General features: G+C 23.3%; 7 protein-coding genes across 7 annotated transcripts; 3 read left to right on the top strand and 4 right to left on the bottom strand. All coding sequences in view use genetic code 6, as the record gives it.

Annotated features, from left to right (window-relative positions):
* Window positions 1-160: 160 nt before the first annotated feature.
* TTHERM_00191200 (eukaryotic aspartyl protease) lies at window positions 161-2621 on the bottom strand (the record flags this gene model as incomplete). Its single annotated transcript, XM_001016697.2, has 10 exons — window positions 161-443; window positions 624-924; window positions 975-1089; window positions 1174-1449; window positions 1502-1708; window positions 1788-1904; window positions 1970-1978; window positions 2031-2263; window positions 2353-2448; window positions 2564-2621. The coding sequence occupies 10 exons, from the start codon at window positions 2619-2621 to the stop codon at window positions 161-163; spliced, it is 1695 nt and encodes a 564-aa protein (XP_001016697.2).
* A 518-nt stretch (window positions 2622-3139) lies between these two features.
* On the bottom strand, window positions 3140-5452 carry TTHERM_00191210 (eukaryotic aspartyl protease; the record flags this gene model as incomplete). The annotated part of the gene is made up of 11 exons (XM_001016698.3): window positions 3140-3172; window positions 3513-3735; window positions 3796-4090; window positions 4172-4286; window positions 4344-4475; window positions 4526-4735; window positions 4793-4906; window positions 4968-4976; window positions 5037-5242; window positions 5299-5376; window positions 5428-5452. The coding sequence occupies 11 exons, from the start codon at window positions 5450-5452 to the stop codon at window positions 3140-3142; spliced, it is 1440 nt and encodes a 479-aa protein (XP_001016698.2).
* An 898-nt stretch (window positions 5453-6350) lies between these two features.
* On the top strand, window positions 6351-7843 carry TTHERM_00191220 (MFS transporter; the record flags this gene model as incomplete). The annotated part of the gene is made up of 2 exons (XM_001016699.1): window positions 6351-6815; window positions 6953-7843. The coding sequence occupies 2 exons, from the start codon at window positions 6351-6353 to the stop codon at window positions 7841-7843; spliced, it is 1356 nt and encodes a 451-aa protein (XP_001016699.1).
* Window positions 7844-8620: 777 nt separating this feature from the next.
* Window positions 8621-9967, bottom strand: TTHERM_00191240 (26S proteasome non-ATPase regulatory subunit 6; the record flags this gene model as incomplete). Its single annotated transcript, XM_001016701.3, has 5 exons — window positions 8621-8795; window positions 8981-9149; window positions 9205-9313; window positions 9397-9570; window positions 9638-9967. The coding sequence occupies 5 exons, from the start codon at window positions 9965-9967 to the stop codon at window positions 8621-8623; spliced, it is 957 nt and encodes a 318-aa protein (XP_001016701.1).
* An 892-nt stretch (window positions 9968-10859) lies between these two features.
* Window positions 10860-11570, bottom strand: TTHERM_00191250 (optic atrophy 3 protein; the record flags this gene model as incomplete). The annotated part of the gene is made up of 1 exon (XM_001016702.4): window positions 10860-11570. Exon 1 carries the CDS (start codon window positions 11466-11468, stop codon window positions 10860-10862), a length of 609 nt encoding a protein of 202 aa, XP_001016702.3. The 5' UTR covers window positions 11469-11570.
* Window positions 11571-12862: 1292 nt separating this feature from the next.
* TTHERM_00191260 (leishmanolysin family protein) lies at window positions 12863-15587 on the top strand (the record flags this gene model as incomplete). The annotated part of the gene is made up of 6 exons (XM_001016703.2): window positions 12863-13247; window positions 13332-13648; window positions 13750-14457; window positions 14519-15002; window positions 15151-15188; window positions 15351-15587. 6 exons carry the CDS (start codon window positions 12863-12865, stop codon window positions 15585-15587), a joined length of 2169 nt encoding a protein of 722 aa, XP_001016703.2.
* A 2691-nt stretch (window positions 15588-18278) lies between these two features.
* Window positions 18279-19783, top strand: TTHERM_00191270 (papain family cysteine protease; the record flags this gene model as incomplete). The annotated part of the gene is made up of 3 exons (XM_001016704.3): window positions 18279-18702; window positions 18823-19017; window positions 19371-19783. 3 exons carry the CDS (start codon window positions 18279-18281, stop codon window positions 19781-19783), a joined length of 1032 nt encoding a protein of 343 aa, XP_001016704.1.
* Window positions 19784-19856: the final 73 nt, after the last annotated feature.

The raw sequence follows: 19856 nt of genomic DNA on the forward strand, positions 1-19856 counted from the left end.
AATAAAATTGAATACAAAATAAATTTATTAGCTATTTTTTATTGATTGATTTTGATGATTATTGTTTTTTTGTTTGTTTGTTTATTTTTTTGGATTGATTGATTGGTTGAATGAATTATAAATATGAGTATTAATTAGTATTTTAGTTTATTAAAGTTAGTCAAATTTTAATCATATCACAGTAACGATGTCCTTCGTTAAAGGATTGTTCGTCCAATAAAGTAGGATTAAACATTCGGGAGTAAGTAGAATTAAAAGATGATCTGTTAGAGTATATTTCTAGCTCTTGAAAAAAAACTTCTTAATCTTCATCTTCCTCTCCCTTAATAGTTTTTTCCTACCTTACTGTTTCATAAATAACATATAATAACCCTCCTAATATAATAATATTAACAAGAAATATAAGAATAATGCCCGTACTTTCATTTTTAACTAATTAAGAACTATATTAAAAAATATAATAAATATATCAATTTTTCCTATTTTCTGATAAATTTAAAATAAAACAATTTGATTTCTGATAACATTTTAAGTTTCAATAAAGTGGAAACAAACATTCACTCATTGATTCATTACCCTCCCTCATAATAAAATCCCTTAAAATAGAAATACAAAATGCTTACTTATAAAATCCTACTTTTTGCTCTTTCTTATCAAACGTCAAAAGATATTTTCTTATTAAACTATTACCAAAAACTATAAAATTATGATCTTCAGGTGACGTTAGGACATTAAATAAGCACTACTTCTTTTAGCTGAGCTTGGTTTTGTTGAAATAAATATTTGAATCAAAAATTAATTTAACTCCTCTCAAGTAAAATTGAAGCTTAGGATAGTTATCCGAATTGCAATCACAATAAACTTAATTATTTTTTTTATCGCATCCTTTTTTTATCAGCAATTCTTCAAGATATTCTTTGATTTCTTAATAAAAGCTATATTGGAATTTACTTATAAAATAAAAGTATTTTTACCTTCAGGAAAAAGAGATAGGCTTGTCCCTGATTCGAAGTAGACATCATAGTTATGAGAGTCTAATTAATCTATCAAATCATTATCATTATGGTATAACCCAATTAAGATTGTTTTCTTAAAATATATATTAAAACATGTTATTGAATTCGTCTTGGTATATTGATGAATTATTAAAACTATAAATAAATATTAGTTTACCCACTAAATACTTGAAGTAGTTTCTACCCAATTAGTTTTGTTCAGTATTTATTTTGGAATACCTTGTCCTATATATAGATATGAGTTTTTATCATTCAGATATTAATCATTCAAATAATTATCTTCTTATTTATTATTATCATTATCATCTTCATCATCATCATCATCATCATCGCCTTTTTATATTATATTTTTGTAGTCTTTGTTATCTAAAACTCTAGTTTTATCTGATGAAGGTTCAGGAAATCTAGCTATTTAAATTGAGAATCTGGGATTCTATTTAAAAAAGTATTTTGTTAACACTTTCTTCTTATATAATTAAAGTTACATCAATTAAATTTTAATCATATAGGATGTCAATAAGTGAGTCAGATTTAATTTTATTTGGTAAACCTAAAACTCCGTCAAAATTTGTAAATATAAAAGAGTCAACTTTGTAAGCAAATAGTAATGGGACTAAAATTTAGCCTTGCTAAGAGTCTTTGAATAAAATAAGATCTTTGCCCTCATACCCTTATATATCTCCTGATAAATACTGAAATTTTATAGAAAATAAAAATATTATTTAATATTTATTTCAAAAATATATTTTATAAAATTAAAATTAATTCTACTTCGATTTTTTGAGTTATTTTTCTTTAAGAGTAAGAACTGGATTAAGAATAATTAAACCAATGACTATATTTTGGACAAGTTTTTTCATTACAATCAATAGTAGGAATCCATGATTACTATTTAGCATTTAAAAACAACATTAAACTTTATTTTTATCCTTAATATTTGTTAGTTAAAATACCTATGATCCCTAATTTTATAATACAAAAAAATTTAGGATTAAATTGCAATTTTATATTTACTGTATCAACTAATAATGTCATTTTTTATTTATTTGAACCTATTAAAAAATCTGTTGTATATTAGAAATCAAGATCAGTTCTGTCTTTTTATTTTAAAAAATAGTCTTCATTTCTATATTTTTTTTTATCATCATCGTCATCATCTTCATCATCATCGTCGTCATCTTTTTTTTTGAGATTTTTAAGAGGGCTTACTTACATATCTTAACATATAAGTTTTATTCTAAGATCAGCTTTATATAAGTAAAAAAAAGATAGCGTTACAACATTTTACACTCATCAATGAACTAACATAGATTAAATTAGAATTAAATAATATTACCTTCACTCAATTTAATTTTGGAGGAAGGATTATTTGCAAACTAGAATGGTATTTTTATTGGTAATCTCTAAGCTGCTATAATTTGAAATGTGTTAGCTATTTTTAATTATAATTTTAATTGTCGATTTATAAGTAAAGAAGTGCTTGATGATAAATAGTAACAATGAAATAACTAACTTATTCTTTTAACATAAATAAAATAATTTTTTACAAATAAAAATTAAGATGATTGAGACTTTAACAAGTGTTTTAGTTTCAATCGATTTCATAGCTTTTGAATTATCAAATCTACTTATAAGGATATCTAATTTTTGTTTTTTCTTTTTGTGATTAATTATTTAAAAAAATTTTTCAAGTGAATAAATTATTATTAAAAATATGTGTTTGTTTGTTTAATAATTTGTTTTCTATGTTTAAATAGAATAAAATAAATTCTTACATTTTTTTCTTTAGCAAAAATCATAAATTATGTAGTTTTTTTTAAATATTTGTAATCAGTTTAGCCATATTTATTCAAATATTTTTGTTTTAACTATATCTTTGTAGAATGAAAAAGTAAAGCTGTACTAGTCTAAAAATAAATTACAACAAATTATTCTAACTGGAATAAATTTACTGTGTTAATCTGTAACAAACAAAATTATCTATAAAACAAACAAATAAACTAAACTGCATCAAATATAAACTACTAAAATATTTTTGATAAATCTTATAAACAAAATATTTGAATATATTAATCGATATTATTTAGTTCCTCTGTAGTCTTATCTTAGAGAAACTCATTCTATCATTCATATACACTCTTATCTACATCACTTCTCTGTTAGAAATATAATTAAAAATTTTAATCAAAATTTATTTTCATAGTAATTTTGTAAAAAAAAGCATAAAAACAAAAAGTATTTAATTAAATTATCAATATTGAAAGCAAAAATCTCAAAAAAAATTAAAATTCACAAAAAAAGCTTTAAAACAAAAAATATTTGGTAAAAAAGATTTAAAAGTTTGAATTGATGTTTATAAATTTAATAGTTTCGATTAAATTTTTTGATATTTTTAAAAAATAAAATAATAAAAAAATAAATAAAAAAATGTAAAATTGAATAATTCAAAATTTGAAATAAAAAATAAAAAAATTGAAAGTAAAAGTAATAAATTACGTTTGTTGGTAGACCAGGTTTATTTTAGTTATTTTTATTGCTATTATTAGCAGAGGATGTATTTGACAATAAAGGATCTGTAATTTGATCTGCATTTTTCATGGCCTTCTTGACCTTTAATTGGAATACTATTAATGCCAATAAAACAATCGCAGAGAGACTAGCAAGACAAATGATTGTAATACTATAGCCATTAGATTTGATATTTTCTATTTATGGTAATCTTTTTAATAAAAAATAAAATATATCTATTTTTGTTTTGTTTATTTTTTTAATTTTATACGATGCTAAACCTATTTGATTCTCTTATTTATCAAAGGAAATAGGAATAGTTACTAAAACAGTATCACCAAATATCATTTGTTTAAAGCTATCTATATAGTAAATTCCTAACTAGCAGAATGCAAAATTATACTCCTGATTTATTAAATAATGCTTTGAAGTAAAATTAAATTTAACTCCTTAGAAATAAAAGGTATAAGTTGGAAGTTATGGGCTAAAGCAAGGGCAAGCAATTCTGGTGTCGTCAATAATAGTGCATATGTTTTCTAAATCCTTCACGATTCTATTATACAAATCTATTTTAAATGAAATATTTGTTAAGTTTGACTTCAAATAGCTATTATGTGAATTAAGATTTCTCTTTTATCAAAAAATACCTTTAGTTAAATAAGTTAAAGTTGTTCCAGAATCAAATAGAACGTCTTAATAAGAACTAATTGTAGATGTAATGTCTTCAGTATCATTTAGATATACTCCTATGCACTTGAGAGTCTAAAATATATTAAAATATTAATAAAGACTTTGATTGCTAGCATTGATATTAATTACCCATCTATTTTTTTAGGAAACATTTATCCAAGTAGTTTAACTAGAAATTGACTCTGGAATGGCGTCTGCTATATACAAATAAGAATCCTTATTAGTATAAAAGTGTTGGAGAGATAAGGCATATCTATTACTCTTATTAAATTAAAAATTAAATATTTTGATTTACACATTAATTGCTTTACAGATATTTCTCCTGCTTAGTATAGACTATCAATAAGGTTTGTATACGAATCTCCATTATTAAGTCCTATGATTCCAGATATCTCTTGATTCATGTTAGAAAAAACTTATTCTTGATATGCGTAACATAAAGTAGTATTCACTTATTGATTTTATTATGATATACCAACGAAATCACTTCCTAAATAACACTGCAATTAACCAGAAACATACTATTTATTATATTTTTAAGCCATATTTAATACTCAAATCGACAAAATAACTATTACTGTATAATTGATATTTTAATTTGAATAATAGCTGGTTGTAGAGCTTTTAAAATCATATTTTTCGCAATGGTTGCATTTTCCTTTTTCACACAATGTTGTGTCTACCCATAAAAGCTTTTATAAAAGAATAACAACTATATATTGAATTTAGCAGATTAAAGTAATTTCTTATTACAGAAGAGCCCTTTAATATAATTGATAATATTTTAATATATTTATTTGCTCATCACAAAATAATTTTTACTGTATCAATCTAAAAATTTAGTTTTTATTTATTTGATCCTAATTCTAGAGTTATGTAGTACAAAGAATCTCCTAAATTTACCAAAGGAGCAATATTTGTATTACTTTATAAATCTTTATACGAATTATTCATTTTTTACTTTTACTACTCTCTTTATGCGGAAGCCTTTTTATTTAAAGGAGTCACCTTAGTTAGAGGAAGCTTGACTTTTTAAAGAATAAATTTTATTGTTAAAATAACATTATCTAAATTTAGAAAATACATTTGCTAGATTCCTAAAAGTTAGCATTATCATTTGTGAGGAATGCCAAAGTTTTATTTATCATAAAAGCAGCTATGACTATAATTTAAAGAATTACATAAAAACTTTTTTAAAATGAGCTTTTTTTACTTAACAAAAACGCCTTTTTCGTCATTTTTCGATAGACTTTAAAGAGATAAGATAGAATATTAACCTGAAATATATGTCCTTTTTTTTCTTAACTTTTGTTAAATAAATTTAAAAAAGAATAATCTTTTTGATCTTTTTTGATATATTATTTAAGCTTACATTCAAATTAATAAATAAATATATGAATAAATAAATATAAATCACATTTCGAAAATATTTCTTATCTTTTTTTATCTATTTAATTAATTATTATTTCTTATAACCCTTTATAAACCTTTGCCATATCTATTTGGAATGCTTACTCCATATTAACATCTACTTGATTTTAATAGTTAAGTTGACTAAATTGTTTTTTAAATAAATAATTTCTTTTACAAATTGTTAGCATAATTAATTCAAAATATTTATTTTAGTTATTATTTTAAAAATGAATGAATGAATGAATGAGCTCATTTTGTATATTTTATTAAGAATAAATTAACAAAAGCCCCACCATATAAATTCATTTCATTTTGTAAACTAAATTTATTATCATTTGTATCTGTCTTAAAATATAAGTAGAAGAACAAATATAAACTACTTAGCAGGTAAATTTACACATAATATCAAGATAATTGTAACCAAGAAAAAGTGTTATTTAAATAATTTTATCTTATTTTTTATATATTAAGTAGATTTTTTCCTTTTAATGCTTCCTATCGAAGTCAAAAGTAATTATAAATGACATCAAATTAGCATTAGCTACTATTACTAATCAGAAAATTTTCAGATAACATACTTCTTAGCAATTAAAAAGTGTTATTTAAATTTACCTTTAATCAAATTTTTTGACTGTAATTATTTATTTTGAAATACAATACTAATTTTAGGGCATTAAAATTAAAAGTTGAAAGTTCGTTTTAGTTTTCATAAAGAGTCAAATTATGGGATCAGATTAAGATAAAAGAGCAAAAAAGTATTAGATTTTTATTTTTGTGTTCACATTCCTGTGCTATGCAGCAGTACATTCAACAAGAACAGCATGGTCAGTATCAAAATCAAATCTTAAAAGCGAAAATAGTGATATTACTGACACCTAGCTAGGATATATAGACTTTTCCTTCCTCTTTTGCTACTCGCTGGCTCTTAAAATAGGTGGTGGACTTGGTGACAAAATCAATCTTAAGTATTATTTATCATTCGGTATGATGCCAGCTTCTATTTTCTTATTTTGTATTGCTATCATGGGCTGGAGCAGTTTTGTTAACATGGCTGTATACGGAGTCTTTATGGCTTTAAATGGAATATTTTAAAGTACTGGATGGCCTGGTCTTGTGGCTACAATGGGTAACTGGTTTGGCAAAGGTAACAGAGGTCTTTTGATGGGTATCTGGTCAGGAAATTCTAATGTAAAATTCTTTAATTTAATTTTTTTGTCTAATACATGTTTTAAAAAAAGTTTTGTAAGTTTTTATAGCCAAATAAACAAAAAATACTCTTTTTTATAGTATTATAATAAAATTAATTAACTTTTTATAAATAAAAGGTTGGAAACATTTTAGGATAGCTCTTTGGACAACTTACCATTGATACCTTTGGTTGGGGATGGGAATACTGCTTAATGTTCTCTTCTATCTTCTTATTCACTATGGGTGTACTTACTTTTATCTTTTTGAAGCCTTATCCTAAATAGGTTGGAATATACCTTGAAGAAGAGGGTGGAGTGACTGAAGATACATAACGTCTCAGTAATGAACTAAGCTGCAATTCTGATGGTATTGAGTAACCTAGAAAGTAAATCAATTATTTTACTGCTTGGTGCGTTCCTGGTGTTCCTCTTTATGCTATTGCTTATGCATGTTTAAAAAGTTCAAGCTATGGCCTTCTATTTTGGCTCCCTTCTTACATCTCTGACAACAACATGGATAGTTATTCCTATACTATTCCAATGATGAATGATATAGGAAATTTTATTGGTGGTGTCATTACAGGTTACTTAAGTGATAAAAATGGTAAAAGATCTTTTTTCCTATTACCCTAACTAGTTGTTGCAGCTATTTTCATGGCTCTAGTTAAATTTACCTTATCTGATAATCCTCTTCCTTATTTCTTTGTTATTTTTGCCATTGGGTTCTTTCTTGGAGGTCCTTACAATATTCTTAGTGCAGCCATTTCTATCGATTTAGCAAAGCAACCTGCATTAAAAGGATAAAAGAGTGCTTTGTCTACAATCTCATCTTTAATAGAAGGTATTGGATCTCTTTGTGCAGCAATTACTCAAATTATTATCCCTTAAATTGGTTAGAATTATGTTTTTGTGCTCTTTATGACCTTGATTAGTGTGTCTGTAATTTTCTTGATTCCACTTGTCGTTAATGACTTCAAAGATCTTAAAAAAGAAAAGTCTGAAATGAAAATGGATTTAATTGAGGACTGAAAGATAGATTAAATAAAAATTTAATTAACTAATTAATTTTATGTTATTTTTCTATCAAATTAAAGAATAATTTTATCAAATTTTTCTTAATTTCAATTCAAACCAAATTCATAAATAAATAAATATTTTGTAGAAGCTAAATTTTCTATTTTTCAAATGATATGGCTTAAAATCTCTCTAAGTTGGGTACCCTTATGTTGGGCACTCTCAAAATTATGGGTAAAACCTTTCTTTGTTTTGGGAGTATCCCTTAGTCCATAAGGACCCTACATCGAGAGATTTTATAGTATTTGTATTTTTATAGTATTTTTGTATTAAAGCTGAAAATTAATTAAGCTTTATTAAAATAGTAAATAATTTTTATTTTGATTAAATAAATTAGAAATCAGTAATTAATTTGTTGAATAAATATTGTTTAATTTTCAAATAAAAACAATCATATTATTGTACTTTAGTCATTTTTATGAATTAATATAAAATTTAAGCTATTTATTTTAAAGTATTTAAAGGTTAATTTAATTTTTCAAATTAATTTCTAACTTTAAAAAACAAAATAATTTTTTTTGGATTTATTAAAAGTAAAACAATTTCTGTATGCTTAGAAACATGAATTTAAGTACAAATTATTGAATTTGATAAAATTAAAAGTATTTTTGAGAATTCATATTTAATCCCTTATTGCTATAGATATATATTCTCATCTTTCTGTTTAAATTTGTTCAAGACTAAATGAATTGTATTTATTCCTTTATAAATATATTTTTTCTTTTGCTTCACTCAAATATCAATAACTCTTGAAAGTTTCTAAACTAAATTAAGTAAATGATCTCCCTATTTAACTGCAGTTTTGTATAAATTATTTCTTTCATCAATTCTTTCGGATTCTACTATACCTTAAACTTTATCAATTTTACAAGTTAATCTACCAGCAGAGATCAACTCTGATAATTCCCTAAATTTATTATAATTTACAAATAAGTATTAAATTTATATTCTAAATACTATCTATTGATAATAAGATAGATAATATATAATATTTATTTATTTGCTTATTAATGTAAATATACTTTATTCATTTAAATATATATTTTCTTAGCTATTAATTTATCGATTAAATGTAAATTAAAGAGGATTTACTTATCTATGAATTCAACGGATACACCAAATGCTTATGCTATTGAATTTAAAGTAACTGTTTTATATGATTCTAAGAATTAGGAGTATATAACTATTCTAATTTCTCTGGTAAAGAATTTTCTATGGGGAGCTAAGTATTCATCTGTTTTAAGATCATCTAATACTCTTGCTGTTAATTATATGTAAATTTCATTAACTTAAAATACTTGTAAATTAATTAATACTTAAAGAAATAAAGAAGGACTTGTAATCACACTTAGAGTAAGTATCTAATAAACTCTTAACATCAGGTAATTCCCTAATAGTAGAAAGAACTTCAGAATTATGAATGACCTATTGAAATTGTTAAAAAATTCTAGTTAGTTAGTTAGTTAGTTAGTTAATGATTATATCAAGCAATTTGAATAAAGTATTACCTTCTTCTTCATTTCAGAACGACCAATAGAAATGATTGATGTCAAAATGGTATACTTAACGATACGTTGATAAGAAATAATATCAGGGTAATTAAAGGTGCTAATACAGTCTAAGAATAACTCAGATGTTTTCTTTAAATTTCTAATAAGGAGATTGTAAATACCTTCATAAATCTTATAAATAATAAATAAATATTAATACAAAAATTTTAAACTAGAAATAATGTGTAATTAATTTTACTTTCAAACGATTTTTACGCTCCCAATCACCACCTTCTTCTAATAATTTCTTGCAAGCATCAATAGTTTCTAAGATTTTAGGTAAGTTCTTTTCACGAATGTAAATTGACATGATATAGAACCAAACATCCATTTTCTTACCAATACCAATAGTCTTCTTTAAGGCTTCCTTGTAAATTTCAACAGCTTTTTCATTCTTTGAATGCTTTTCATAGAGTTAAGCCTTTTCTAAGATGGCGTCTCTAATTTCAACGTCACCTAAGTTTTCTTCGGCGTCCTTTTACTTTTCTTCAATTTTTTTTAATTGCTCGTCAAAATCTTCAATGTCCATTTTTTATTCTTAATTTAACTGCTAAATCTATTTTTTTATATGGAATCTATTTACTTAAGAATTATTTTATTTATAATCTAATTTATTGTTTTATTCTAGGTTCAGCTAGAAAGTTTTTGGGTTCTTTTGTTTATGAAATTCAAACTGAAAAATTACTTTTTTTTTTAATGCTGTTGATCAATCAATCACAAATCTTTTTTAAATAGTTTTTTTATTTATTTTAAATATTTTTTTTCTTATTAATTTGCATATTAGATAGATAGATACCTTAATTAATTAACAAATTTACATGATAATTTGTATATATTAGTTAATAAATCAAACAAAAAAACAAAGAATAATAAGATCAGAGTTGATATATCAATCATCTTTCTGTTTTCAAAATTTGCTAGTTCTATTCAAGGCATATCATATTGCAATAAGTTTTATTAAAACTTATTTCGATCTGATATCTTTTTAATCTAATATTATTTTTTTGATACAAATTTTAACAATAAATAAATTAAAAATATTTTTATTTTTTTATAATTAATTTCTTAACTTTTATAATTTATTTTTATCCTTAAAAACTTTTATTTTAAGCAAATAAAATTTAAAAAGATATTGATTTATTTATTTTTCTGTATAAAATATAAATATTATTAAAGAGTTTTATACTAGAATATTATAATTGAAATGAGAAGCCTAACACAAACATACATAGCTCAATTAAATAATTTATACATTCAAGTTATTTTAATGAATTTTAAGAATGGAAGAAGGCATTAGTCTGCATTTATGATATTATTTAGATTTTATTATTATAACCATTATTTAAAATAAATAAATAAATAAGTAAATAATTCATCCTTTATGAATAATTTATTATTCAATATCTATTTTTCTAACATCATCATTCTTATTATTGTACTTATGCTTATTATGGTGTATTTTAACTAAACTGTTACTAAATTAAAAGATTTATTTCTTCTAACTCCTTCAAAAGAGGATTTTATTAGTTTAATGCTGATTAAGTAGCTAATACATTCTCAAGCACTGATGATTTCTTGAATAGAAGAGTGTTAATGCACGTAAGCTAATCTAATTAATTTGTTTACTTAGTCTTCTCATCTTCTAAATTTTATAATCTAGTATGTATTCCTTCCATTACTTATTTCTGCTTTTCACTTTTTTCATTACTTTCTACTTGAGCCCTGTAAATTTCTATAATTGGTAAACCCAAGATACAAGCATAAATTATTACTTCATAAAAAGTTTCAACACCTAATTCAAGAGCGGCAGGCTCACTTAGATCTTATACTTTGAAATCTTAATTATTGAGCTTCAAAAATGTTCTATTTATGTAAACATTTATTCTGTGAGCCTTATTTCCTAGCCAGACAAAAAATACTCTAAATTTTTAATTCTAAAGTTTAGAAGAAGTATGAGCTTTAGTTCTTGCTATAACTGGTCTTGCTAATATACGAACAAATAGTGAAAAAAGCTTGAAAAGAGGTAACATATTTTTTTAATATTTTATCAATATTTCTTTTTTAGTAAAAATCAATAAGATTAATTAAGTAAAACCTTTAAAAATATAAAATTTTTGATTCTTATTAGTAAATTACAGGTATCCTTTCTAATAAATGCAATAAATTTATTACACTAAGTAATCTTCTAATGTATAATTATGTAGTTTTGTTAAAAATATTGAATATCTATTATTATCAAAAACGAACTATTTTTTGTTCAAAATAAATGTCTATTTTAATATAAAAATATTTCTAGAATTATCTAATAATATTTATTTATTTCTTTCTTTAAATAATTTAATAAATTATTCTCCTTTAATTCTTTTCTTATATGAAATATGATGCAAAAAACATTTCATTATCAAAAGGACCATTTTTAATTAATATTTTCTTATTCTAAAATACTTAGTTTGCAGAAAATTAATGAACAAAATATAAATTATTATTTAGTAATTATGTTTAAACTTCGGATTCTAAATAAAATGAAAAAATATTAAATTAATTAATCCATGTAACTTATGATTATTCGAATAAGAAATTAACAAAATATATTAACAAGACAATTAACATACTTTTAAAACCATACTGTAATTAATCATACTCATTTAATATTAAAAAAGTTAATAAAATAATTCTTATATCAAAACGTACCCCTTTTGGTTAAAGATTAATAAAGAGAGTCAATCGAGGATACAATTTGGGGTAGATTTTAATTAATCAGGGTTGAAGTTATGAATGTATATTTAAATAAATGATATTATTGATTTTAAAACAAACATAAGAACAGCATTTTTATTTTTTTGAAATATTTTTTATTTTAAATTTTAAAATCATTAATTGATTCTTAAATAAATAAAACTATTAATTATATTATTAAAATTAGTGCAAACAAGTTACTTAATTAAGAATGACTATAAATACTTATATATTATAATCAAAGTCAATTCAAAACTTGAAAAAGAATTAAAATGAGAGAGAAAACTTTAAATAAATAAATAATTCCAGACTTACATTATTTTCTTATTTCTTGTGTATTTGACTATTTATAAGTTTTATACAAAAATTAATGAAAGAAAATTAATAAATTATAAAATTCAAACTTAAAAGTTTTTACATAAAAGAAATATTGTACAATTATTTAAAACAAAGAAAGCAATAATATAATAATTTTTACTGTATACATACATTACAAAAAATGTAAACAACTGTATATGTAACAAAAATATAATTGTTTGTTTTATCCAAATTTTAATTTATACTCTAAAAAATATTAAATTAACAATTCCAAAATAATTATTTTTTGTATTAAAAATAAGTATTTTGCAAAAATAAAACAATAAATAACTTAAATTAAATTAAAATATTATAAATTTAAATAACAGATATGCTATAACCTTCTTGCTAAACTATGAAAGTTATTTTATTTTTTATCTATTCGTGTTGCTATTTACTCTTAGTTTAAGGCTCAAAAACAATTCCAAATGGATTATAGCCTATTAGAGTGACAAGTGACTTTACTTAGATTGAGAAATCCTACGTTAACTCTGAATAAAAATAGCATATCATATTGATAATCAACCTATTTAGTTAATTCTTAAGCTAACTTCTATACGTAAAGCCAAGAGAGAGCAAAATTAAAAATGATGGATTCCTTTATTGTAGAGATACTTACATTGGATAAAATGGAATTGATGGATATAGTAACTCTGATCTGGTTCTTGTAGTTTCAGCTACTAATCTTATTTTAGATGATTTTAGAGTTAATTATGGTATTTGCTTATTTATTTTTGTAGAAGTTTAAGCAAGAAATCAATAAATATATTAATTTAACTTTTTACATTATAAAAAATAAGAGTTTTGTAAATGGGACAATAAACCTATAATGATGCAAATTCGATTTTAAATGAGATAATTTGTTAAATATCCAGTAAATTACGAAATATCTTAGTTAAAGAGATCCTTCATGTATAATGGTATGTGGAATACTAATAATTTCAATTACTGGATTGATGATTCAACAGGCAAAACTTATGAATAAACTTCTTAGATATATCAATAATTGTAAGTATAAGGTGTTCAGAAATATTTTTTAACAGGAAAATATATAAAAAAGGCAGTTTAAACTCATTTTAATTGTCCTACCGCTATTGGTTTAGAAGTATAATCAGATGTAAAGCGAATTAAATTAGTTCAAAATTTTAAAAATCTTCAACTAAGAAAAACATTTTTCATTGATTATATTGTTTATTTATTTATTTATTTTAATTAAAGGAAATAATGTCAAACTTGATACCAGATGATTTATATAATGATGAATAGACTAGGGATTACCCAAATAGATTATTTTCATAATTTGATGTAGCAATAATTAAAGATATGGGAGTTTATGAATATGTCAATGATGATTTTGCTGAGAATATAGAATGGGGGAAAAACTAAGGTTGTAGTTTTTTAGAAAATACTTGCTAAAATATTTTTTAATAAACAATTGAAGTGTAAGGTCAGTTGTATCAATGCACTTAATTTAAAAATTCAAAGTTCATTAAATCAAAGCAGGATATTTAGTCTCAATTTGAGAATGGCTAATGTCCTAGATTAACTCAAACAAATAGTATTAGCTGTTTAGATTCCACTTAAAGCAATTAATTTACAACTTATTTTGGAGAAATCTATGGTATTTTTAGCAAATGCATAGAATCTAATGTTCAGAATAAATAAAATATTATAAATTCATATATAATTTAATCATACCAGTATAAAGACTCACCTATTAGATGTCACCACGTTTAGTGCGTTTAAGACTACATAATTATCTATTTTAGTTTGAACTAGAGAGTTATTTGCGAAAAACCTAATAGTGTTATTTAAGTTGATACTTAAGATTTCATTGGATAGCTAAAATGTCCCTCTGATTTTTCTGTGTATTGTTCATAAAAATTCTGTCTAAATGATTGTAGTGGAGCTGGGTTTTGCAATAATGTAAATAAATAAATAAATTTATTTAAAAATGTGGTTTGATTAAGAGTTTTTTTTATAAAAGGGTATATGTATTTGCATTTAGGGTAGATATGGAATAGATTGTTCTCTTGTTTGTGAAAATGGATAAAACGATTGTTAATGCTAGTACCCTTGCTCTTAATGTTAAAACTCTAAAGATAAATGCGTTTCTTGTGTTTCAGGATATAAATTAGCATTCAATTAGAACAAATGTGAAATAATTTGCCATAAGAGTTGCTTGGAATGTAGGTCTCCTCTAGACCCTTTTTCATGTACTTCTTGTGACGTAGGATTAGTTTTAGTCAATGGTCAGTGCAAACCTTGCAATGAACCTTGTAAGAAATGCATAACAAATCCAGATATATGTACTTAATGTATTGAGAATTACTCTTTAAATACTAATATGATGAAGTGCCTACCAAATTGTTACAAATCTTGTAAGAGCTGCTTACATCCTTTAACTTAAAATTCTTGTTTGAGCTGCTTCGATGGATATTACTTAACTTCATAAATGACATGTGAAAAATGTGATTATAAGTGTAAATAATGCAGAGGAGATAGTTAGCTATGTTATGAGTGTTTTGATAACTATCAAATAGATATTTTAACCTCAAAATGTATTCCTATTTGTTATTAAGGCTGTTAAACCTGCATTATTCCTCTTTTAATAAATAGTTGCACATCTTGCTAGCAAGGATATTTTTTAAGCAAAGGTAGATGCTTTAATTGCATATATCAATCAAATGAATATTAAGATATCATTCCATTAGAGTGCTAAGATATAGTGACAAATATATAATGTGATGCTTAGTGTAAAATGTGTTTAAAAAGTGATCATAGTTTCTGCATAAAATGTATTTCATAATATACAATAGGTTGGCCTAGCTGTAGATGTTTAAAAGGGTATAATTTTATAAAAGGAAAATGTATTTAATGCTAGACAAATTAGTATTTTGATAAAAATATTTAAAATTGCATAGACTGTCACAAATCTTGTATTTAGTGCTTTGGAAGTTCTTTTAACTAATGTACTTTATGTAACAGCAAAGAATATTAGCATTTAAACTTAAAAACTAATTAATGCATCTGTTCTGATGAAGAAAGATCAATGATTTATAATTCTTCACTTGGAAAATATACCTGCGAATAAGGAATGACAGTAGTTTTTTCTTAATATGCAAATAATTAATCTACATCAAAATATTTCTAGTTTTAAGCAATATTTTCTCATACATTAAAACAAAGCATTAATTTCGGCAATATAATTTAGTCTTTTTCATTTTATATTTAAGAAATACCGATGGACTTTTATATAATTAATATAGAGAAAATTCTTTAAAATAAAATAATTTTCTAGATTGTGGAATTGCAAAGTTTTTAAGCTGAAGAACTGGTGATAACAATTAGAGATTCTAATTATATTGAATCTACAGATGGGAGATTCATTTAGTAATCTTATATCAATAATTAATACAAATTGAAGATAGGTCCTATCTTTGTAAATGACCAAGATAGTGAAAACAATCTATAAAATATATTTAATGATGCAATTAATTTTCTTAGTTATAATGATTCAGTAAAAACTATATTGAATGTTTTTAATTAATTTTCCTTATTTCTTTATCTATTAAATACCATCTAGCCAAGCTGCCTCCTTATTCTTATAAATACAAACTATCCAAATTTTTTATATTAGTTTATAAGAATATTTGCAACATTTATATTTGAAGATGTACCAGATTAAACTATTGTGCAACATGAGAGAAAATGTTCAGCAAAGTTAATATATTTAATTGATATTTGTGATTTTAATGATAAAACTGAGGTTTAAGAAAACAAATTTTAGAGGTTAGGTATGAGTTATAATTTTCTAATTAGTGCAATAAAAGTTATAAATTAGTTTATTTTACTTTTAATAATATATTCAGTAAGTGCTTATGTAAGTAAGTTCAAAATTAATTTTAGTGATTAACTCCTCAGTTCAGGAAGAATAAATAAAAATAAAATATTAAGATAAAAAAGTAATATTTATAACTTGGCAAATAAAATAAGTAATAAAATATTTACAATATTTTTTTCTACTTTTGAAGCTAATATCCTTCTTATAAGTATTTCAGCTCATTTGTAACTGAAATAAAATGTTGCTGATAATTCAAATTTGCTATTGATAAGATTTTCAATTTACGTTTTAATTATATTTTAAACTTTTATAATAATCCTATTAGTTAATGGTTATAAAGGAATAAAAAATAATTAATTTGTCGAGCTTACACTTGATTTAAAAGAAGGCAAGTATTATAAATATTTCCATTATTTGAATTTTATTAAAAAATGGGTGGTATGTGCAGCTCATGTAGAACTATATTATTACACTTCAACACTTATTATATTCGTGATAACAATTTATGGATTGTTTTTAATTTAAGTCATTGTATTAATGCCCTATAAATCCAAGATAAACAATTTCTAAAGAATATTAGGAGATTCTCTTTTCATATTAGTTTATGTAGGGGTTTTAATGATCCACAAAGTTAATATTTAAGTTAAATATAATAGCAGTTAGATTGATAAAAAACATCTTATTGACTATAATTTCTGGGGACTATTTGTATGCTATACTCTTCTTTCATACAACTTATTGTACTTGATATTATTTTTTATCAATATAATAAAGTAAATCGTAAATTATTTTAGTAAAAAGCAAATCCAATTAAGATTTATAAATTTATATATTTATGAATCTAATGAGAATCAAATAAAAAATCAGAGTGATGAAATAAAAGAATAAGAAGCTTGTGATTCTAGTGCTGTTGATAACACATAATTAATAAATGATTAATAAATTTAACTAAATTAAAATTAAATCTAGGTTAAAAGCTAAATTAATTAGCATTAGAATGAAATTATGAATGCAAAAAAAGATTTTTTTTAAAAAAAGAACATTAAAATTAGAAAGATAAAAATTGATGTTTAAAGAGAATTTAGTAAAAAGATAAATAAAAATAAACAAAATAATTTTTAATTACCAATAACTATCAAGAAGTGACAAAAATCATTTTATGAAAAATTATTAATTCAAAAATTTATTAAATCCTACTAATATTTTTCAATAAAACTTTTAGTTTAAAATAAATATTAAATTAAATTAATTTATTTTTTTGAAGTAAAAAATATTTTCAAATAAATTAAAAATGTAATTAAAATATAAATAAAGTTAAATCCCTAATCATATTTTTGTATTTTTATTAATATGTAAATTAGTAATAAATAATTTAAAAATTTTATATTGATAGCATAAAATTCATTATCTCATTTTATCAGTAAAAATGTAATAAAATAATAAGAAAAAATTAGATATGCTTAAGTGGTTTTGGATTTGATAAAAGATTATTTTTTTATAAAAGAATTATAAATAATTATTTTGAAATGTTATGTCAATCATACTAAGTTTTTTATGCCGTATTTTGTTTGATTGCTCTTCTTCAAATATAAATTAAATACTTAGATTTTACTTTCTTTTGATAGTTTGTTTGTTTGTTTGTTTGTTTGTTTGTTTGTTTGTTTGTTTGTTTGTTTGTTTTTTTGATGATGATTATATATTCAAAAATAATATATCGAGTGTGAGTATGTCTGTCCTTCAATTATTTATTATAAATAAAAGATGATCAATCATGTTGTTCCTTTGTTTAGTATTTCATATACTATAAATATCCATAGCTTATTTAAAAAAAATTGACTAATTAATTTATTAAAGAATTTTTATAAGTAACTCATAAAAAAGAAGAAAAAGATTGTGAATTAAAATGAAACAATCAATCATAATTGTTGCTTTGGCTCTTTTGGCAATTGGTGTTATTGCTAGAAACCATACCTTTGAAAGAGAAGTTTCTCATGGCAGACACAACGCCACTGAGTAAGAACTTTTGAATATCTTTTCCTCTTATGGATATGTTGCTAATCCTTCCAGTGAGAGATTTAAAATCTTTAAACAAAGATTAATTGATATCATCAAGCATAACCTCAATCCTCATAAGACTTACACTTAAAAAATCAACAAATTCTCATTCTACACTCAGGAAGAGTTATCTGTGTTAAACGCTGCTTAGAATTGCTCAGCCACTGCCAAAGAAAACATGGCCCCTAAAAAGAAATACAATCTTAAGGACATTCCTGAATTTGTTGATTGGAGAACTAAGGGTATTGTTACTCCTGTTAAGAATCAAGGCTGTAAATATTTTATTTGATTGAATTCATATAATTTTTATCAAATCTTTTGCATTATTAAAATCTATTTTAAAAGTCTTAAAAATAAATAATTCTACAATAAATTTCTTAATTATATATTAGAATGTGGTTCTTGTTGGACTTTCTCTACTACTGGTGCTCTTGAATCCCACTGGGCTTTACACACCGGTAATGCTCCTTTATTACTCTCTGAATAATAATTGATTGACTGTGCAGGAGACTTCAATAACTTTGGATGCAGTGGTGGTTTACCATCTCAAGCTTTTGAATATATTTCCTATGCTGGTGGACTTGACAGTATTTCATATTTACAATTCTTTTTAGATAAATATATTGGAAATTTTAAAAAGCTGATATGAAAACGATATTCGATTAATATTTATCATTTTAAAATATCTAAAAAATGGATTGAACTTTCAAATTTGTTAATGAACAAGGCATACATATCTATCTTTATTTCCTAATTCTTTTATAATTATAATATAATTACCACTCCAATTTGACAAACAAAACATAATAAACAATTTAAAGATATTGAATAGAAAACAGTATTTGTTTAAATAGACATATTTTTAGATAAATTATAAAATTAATTTTATTAGATCATTATTTATGTTATATTTTAAGAATTTTTAATTATATTTTAACAGCTGAAGGTGATTATCCTTATGAAGCTACAGATAATGAATGCGAATTCAAACGTAGTCATGCTGCTGCTAAAGTTGTAAGATCCTTTAATATTACTTTCTAAGATGAAGATGAATTGATTTATCACTTAGCTACTGCTGGCCCAATTTCTATTGCTTATCAAGTTACTGATGACTTCTTTAAATACGATGGTGGTATTTACTCAAACCCTTACTGCTCTACTTCTCCTGATATGGTTAATCATGCTGTCTTAGCTGTTGGTTACAACTTGACTGGACGTTATTATATAGTTAAGAACAGTTGGGGTGAGCATTGGGGTAATGAAGGTTACTTCAATATCGAATTAGGTTCAAACATGTGTGGTTTAGCTGATTGTGCCAGTTACCCTATTGTTTAAGGACATCACTAATATTGAAATTATTTATAAAATATTAAAAATTTTCATAAGTATTTTGCAATGTATAATGCTTTAGAAAATATAATAAGAA

Source organism: Tetrahymena thermophila (genome assembly GCF_000189635.1).
Source record: "Tetrahymena thermophila SB210 genomic scaffold scf_8254638, whole genome shotgun sequence".
Taxonomy (NCBI): Eukaryota; Ciliophora; class Oligohymenophorea; order Hymenostomatida; family Tetrahymenidae; genus Tetrahymena; species Tetrahymena thermophila.